The sequence below is a fragment of the Vidua macroura genome, chromosome 24 (genome assembly GCF_024509145.1).
Source record: "Vidua macroura isolate BioBank_ID:100142 chromosome 24, ASM2450914v1, whole genome shotgun sequence".
Taxonomy (NCBI): domain Eukaryota; kingdom Metazoa; phylum Chordata; class Aves; order Passeriformes; family Viduidae; genus Vidua; species Vidua macroura.
The window spans coordinates 4321553-4327474 of NC_071594.1; the positions used below are offsets into that span (position 1 = coordinate 4321553).

At 61.8% G+C, this 5922-nt stretch overlaps 1 protein-coding gene across 1 annotated transcript; it reads left to right on the forward strand.

Moving 5' to 3' along the window:
• LOC128818553 (Krueppel-like factor 15) lies at positions 1-5103 on the forward strand. The gene is given in 9 exon segments (XM_053997983.1): positions 1-662; positions 3293-3971; positions 3973-4032; positions 4034-4075; positions 4077-4117; positions 4119-4282; positions 4720-4778; positions 4781-4840; positions 4843-5103. Coding segments are annotated over 8 exon segments (1113 nt in total). The 5' UTR covers positions 1-662; positions 3293-3365; the 3' UTR covers positions 4924-5103.
• Positions 5104-5922: the final 819 nt, after the last annotated feature.

Below are 5922 nucleotides of genomic sequence, written 5' to 3' on the forward strand. Positions count from 1 at the left end.
TCCACCTGGATTTAAAATCCCCACTCTGGATCCCCCTGAATTCAAAACCTGCTGCACACCTGGATCCACGTGGGTTCAAAACCCCTGCACACCTGGATCCCTGTGGATTTAAAATCCCCACCCTGGATCCACCTGGATTTAAATCTCGCTGCACACCCGAATCCACCTGAATTCAGGACCCCCCACATACCTGGATCCACCTGGATTTAAAATCCCTAGACTGGATCCATCTAGATTTAAATTCTGCCGCACACCTGGATGCACGTGTGCTCAAAACCCGCACATACCTGGATCCCTGTGGATTTAAAATCCCCACCCTGGATGCACGTGGGTTCAAAGCCCCCCGCACAGCTGCATCCCCCCGGATTCCAGCGGCACCCGTGACCTGCAGGGACTCGCCTCCTTTTCCCGAAGCGCTGGAGAGCCCTGGAGCGCTTCCAGAGCAAAGGAGCAGCGAGGGGAAGCGGCGCCGGGGTCGCGGCATCTCCTCCGGGAGCTGCTCCAGCGGCCGCGCGGGGACCGAGCCGGGACATCCCGGGGCCCCTCCCGGTCGGTGCTCCCGTGCCAATGGGATCGGCGGCCGCGGCCGAGCCCTCGGCGGGGCGGGGCGGGCCCGGAGCCGCCCCCGGCGGAGCCGCGGGAGCCGCGGGCAGCGGAGCGGGGTAAGGGGCGCGGGGGGCGCGGGGGTGCCGCTGGCAGCGCTCCCCGGGGCACAGGGGCGGAGGGGAGGTCGCGACCGGCAGCACCGGGCTCGGTGTCCCCAGCTCGCCCCGGCTCCGAGCCCCGCTGGGGCTGGGGGCTGCGGTGGAGCCGGGGCCTCGCTTGCCCTTGGGCATCGCTCTGCGCCGAGGGGTCGGACACGCGTGGCACCGGCGGGGACCGTCGGGTTTGTGCCCCAAGGCTCGGCGAGCCCCGGCTCTGCTCGGCCCCCGGAGGTTACAGGTGTTTGTTCACGTTGCTCGGTCACGGGAGGGGAGCCGTGACCCTCGGCTGCGCTCCCAGCGCCCGCTGCTTGCTGGCTGACCTTGGGCCAGTGCCGCTCTCCATGTGCTCGGGCTGCACATGTGCTGCTCTCCTGCAGCAGCCCGCGGCTCCGGGGCTCCGAAAAACTGCAGGGGCACCAACGCAAAGTGAGAATCGGGAGCGGCGCTGCCCTTGCAGTGCGGGACAGAGCCAGGGCTCCGTTTCCTTGCGGCGGCTTTGGGGTGGGGTGACAGCACTGGTGGCGTTTTGCAAAGTGGATTGACAGGGCAGTGACACCTGTGACAGGAGCCTGTTGGCACGGAATGTGCCACCTTGCCCCGCAGCACTGCTCTGCCAGCTGGGGCATCACCAGTGCCCCAGATGAGACGGGAAACCGAGGCACAGAGCGCTCCAAGAGCCCGCCCAAGGCTGCCCCGCTCAGATCTCCTCAGTCCCGAGCCGGCAGCTCAACCTCTGCACCTTCCTGCCCTCTGGTCATGCTTTTATTCCTGCTGTCAGCTCAGCAGGAGGGTTGTGCTCCGTGAGGAGTTCAGAGTTTAGTTCACCTGTCCTGGGGGCATGCTGGAGGGATGGAGAACCCCGAGCTGCTCTGCAGGAGCTGCTTGGAAAATCGGGTTAGAGGTAAACAGGAGCCTTTGGTAGCCAGCGGGGGGAGGCTTTCCCTGCAAAAAGAGGAGATGGAGAAGAAAAGACAAAAGATCCTAAAACTGGAGTGGAGGAAGGAGTGGAGCTGCCTGGAAGAAGTTGTTCAGAGCACAGATTTGGGCTGTGATGGAAAATTTGAAGCCTGGAGGCTGAGATTGGCCTGAACGCCTCCTTACCCCTCGTGTGAGCAGTGACAGTGACAGTCCCTGCTCGCTGGGACTTGCCGGTGCAGAGCTGGGCACACTGGGAGTGGCCCTGCATCTCGTTCCTGGCAGGTTTGGAGCGACGTGGGGGTTCTTTGCTAAGGAGAAGAGCATTCATGTGGCACCCAGAGTGCTCCCAAATTCCCTCTCGCAGCTCTCAGGACCCTGAGGAGAACTGACAACAAAGACTGGCCGGACTGGTTTGCAGCTCCACAGAAATCTCATGGAAAAGGTTCTTGAGGGATTTGGACAAAGGTTTTCCTTCCCCTGGAAACTCCAATTCTGCATTAGATACAAACAGATCCCTGCGCCCTGGGTGGTTTGGTGCTCCTGTTTGGGGACAGGGACAGCGTGTGGCTGCTCTGGGGGTCCTTGGGCACCTTCCTCCCAGCCCCTGAGCCCCAGCAGGGCCTGGGGGGTCTGTGACAGTCACCAGAGACCTCCTGGACACGCTGTGCGCTGTCTCGGCTGTTTGCAAACGTGGGGTTTGTGTCCTCAGGGGCCCTGGAGCTGACCCGGGGGGAAAGGAAAGGAAAAGGAAAAGGAAAGGGAAAGGAAAGGAAAGGGAAAGGAAAGGAAAGGAAAGGAAAGGAAAGGAAAGGAAAGGAAAGGAAAGGAAAGGAAAGGAAAGGAAAGGAAAGGAAAGGAAAGGAAAGGAAAGGAAAGGAAAGGAAAGGAAAGGAAAGGAAAGGAAAGGAAAGGAAAGGAAAGGAAAGGAAAGGAAAGGAAAAGAGAAAAGTGTGTAAGTGCAGCAGACAGGTCAAGGGCACCATCAGGAGGAGTCTGGGGACACCTCTGGTGTGGCTTTAATAAGTAATTCTGACTCTGTTTGGAGTGAGAATCAAAGAACTCCCTTTGTTTAGGCCCTGCTTCACTCCAGCCGGGCTGAGCCGCTCTCTGAGCTGTGGCCGAGGCCGGGCAGACCTGCCCGGGCAGAGCTGCGGCGTGTCCGGGCACCGCCGTGCCCCCGGCGCGGCTGAACATCCCCGGCGCCCGCGGCGGGCTGGCTGTTACCTGTGCAGGTAGGCAGCTCTAACGCAGCCCGTGTCCGTGTCAGGGCGTGGTGCTGCCCACATCTGCGGCGTGGAGAAGCCCCACGGATCTCGTGGATCACAATGAACTCCCGGCTAATCAGGAGCCGTCCCCTGCGCCATCCGGCAGCGCAGAGCTGCCCTCCGGCGTGGGTGGCACGGGGAGGGATGAAGGGTTTCTTTGTGTGTTTTCACCTCCATAAACTCCCCAGAGAAGTTTGCTCCTGGGGGGAGTCTGCCTCTTTGCTGGCAGCCAGCGGAGGAAAACGGTCAGGCCGTGTTTTTTTCAGCAGCAGACGCTTTAAAAACAAGGGCCGCTGCCAGGTTCTGCTGTTTTCCTTTCGGTGCACAGCCCAGTTTTGTTAAAAGGTTGAGGTTTGCGTGTTTGTTTTCTCGTTTGGAAATAACCTCGGTGCCGTTCCCTTGCAGATGAGCGAAGACTTCCCCAGCTGAGCTCTCCCAGCGGCTCCTGAGCCAAGAGCTGCGTGTGGGGAGGCACCAAATGGTCTCTGTGAGCTGCCAGGACCTGCTGCCCGCCCTGCCCAGCCCTTCCCTGCTCGAGAGCCTGGCCAGCGCCCTGCAGTGCAGGATGCCACCGTCCCTTCTGCCAGGACACGGCGGTGACAGGACATGCGGCCACGCAGAGGGCTCCGGGCACGTCCTGGCGGGCAGCACCGGCCACGCCGAGGGTGTCCCGCTGCCCAGCGCCAAGGGGGAGCCCCCCAAAGCCCAGCTCAGCGAGGCTCAGCTCAGGCTGCCCGACTTCTGCCTCTCCCAGGACTTCATCCCCACGCTGGAGGAGATCGAGGAGTTCCTCAGGGAGAAGGCAGAGCTCCCCAGGGATGAGGCAGGAGATCCTCACCCCGCGGGGTGGAAGGTGGAGAGCAAAGCCGAGCTCGGCTCTGGGGCACGGCCCATCCCCAGGGCGCACGGAGGAGGAGGAGGAGGAGGAGGAGGAGGAGGAGGAGGAGGAGGACACGTCCCAGACGCTGCGGGGACAGCTGCTGGTGACCAGGCGCTGGCTGCTGGCAGCATTCCCGTTGTCCTGCAGCTCCAGCCTCTCCCCATGGGACAGCGCCAGCCCTCCGGCACAGCCGGGGGTGTCAGGAGTGGCCCAGCTGCTGATCAGCCTGCAGAGCCCAAACCTGCCCCTCCTCCCTCAGCTCCAGCCCCCCTGGCACCATCCTGGACCAAAAATACGTCCGAATTGCCCCCGCTGCCGGTGGCCACGGGCCCCGGGGACGCCGAGGCAGCCCCCCAGGTGCCAGCAGGGCCCCCCCTCCCTGCTCCGCACGCACCGCTGCTCCCACCCGGGCTGCGGGAAGGTTTATTCCAAGAGCTCCCACCTGAAGGCTCATTTCCGCCGCCACACGGGGGAGAAACCCTACACCTGTGCCTGGCCCAACTGCGGGCTGGAGGGTGAGCGGGGGTCCCCGAGGGCGGGGGGCTCCGGATTTGCAGGGAGAATCCCCGAGGAGAACCAGCCGTCCCTCCCCGGTGCCGCTCGGGGCTGGATGTGGAGTTCCAGGAAAGCATTCCCACCCAGGCTCCTGGCCCGTGGCCTTTGGCCACTGCCAGCCTGAGCTCTTGTCCCAAAAATCCAATTTTTAATCAGCGCTGCCGGAAGGTTCCAGCAAGGGAAAACAAACGGAGGAAGTAGGTGGACAGCGTCCTTTGAGAGCAAGGGGAAAGAAAATTCACACATCTCAGTGGCGTGAATTCTTTTCCATTTCCAAATCCTTGGAAGGGTTGATCTCGGGGGGGCCGGGGGTGCCTCTGCCCCCTCTGGGGTGACCCAGGAGGCTGTGGCCAGGGACAGATCTGCGTGCCAGGGTCGCTGTGCCCCCTGGACCCAGCGCCTGCCCCTTCCTCCCGCAGGTTCTCCCGCTCGGATGAGCTCTCCCGCCACAAGCGCTCTCCCACTCCGGGGTCAAGCCCTACCAGTGCACAGCCTGTGAGAAGAAGTTTGCCCCGCAGTGACCCACTTGGCCAAGCACCTGAAGATCCACCGGGGCCAGCCCTGCAGCCCACGGACGCTTCCAGGGGGGAGCGGGAGTTAATTCCTGCTGCTCATCCCTGCCAGCCCGGCCAGAGCCAGGGAAACAGAGCAGAAACCGCTGCTGAGGAGGGGGAAATGACTCCCGGACAGACAGAAGGCTTTGTTGTCCCTCTTTTCAAGGGTGGTGATATTCCCAAGGTGTTTCTGGCCCTGCTCTTTGAAATACACGTGATGGAAATCAGCGTGGATTTGGGGGGTGTGTAGGAACGTCAGGGTCACACTGTAAAACAGGAATCAGGTGTTTTAAAATCCCAGAATGGTTTGGGCTGGGAGGGACCTTAAAGCTCATCCCATGGGCAGGGACACCTCCCACTATCCCAAGGTACTCCTTGGACACTTCAGAGATCCAGGGGCAGCCACGGATTCTCTGGGGATTCCATCCCAGCCCCTCATCCCCCCCACAGCCAGGAATCCCTTCCAAAATCCCGTCTAACCCTGCTCTCTGGCAGTGAGAGCTGTTCCCTGTGTGCTGTTCCTCCACCCCTGACAGAACGGGGATGGATGGGGGTCTGTGCTGTGCAGCAGCTGCGGGGGCTGAAGCAGACATTGACACTTTCAGCGTGGTTGTTTTGTCCCTAAATCTGCTTTTTTTTTTTTTTTTTTCGTGCTGGTGGTTTCCCACCTGGCTGGCCCTGGACACCGCGGTGTCCTCTGGGTGCTTGACAAGGTGAGAGGGACAGGAGATGGATTTTGTGGAGCCTCAAAGCGCCCAGGAGAGCAGCACGCAGCACCAGCAAAGCCCTTTCCAGCCCAGAAGGACATTTCCAAGGAGAGCCACGGACGTGTGAGGAGCCTGGAGGAGCTGGGAGCTCCAGCCAGGGGAGCAGAGCAGCTCCCAGGCTGCTGACGTCCTCCTCCTGTTTGCCTTCTGGTTAATTAAAGTCCAGCTCCTCGCTGCGGTGCCAGCTCCCCGAGCTTTTGCAAACGTCTGGGAGGGAAGGAGGCGCTTGTGCAAACACAGACCAGCGTCAGGAGCTGCAGCAGGGCCGGGTGCCCTTTC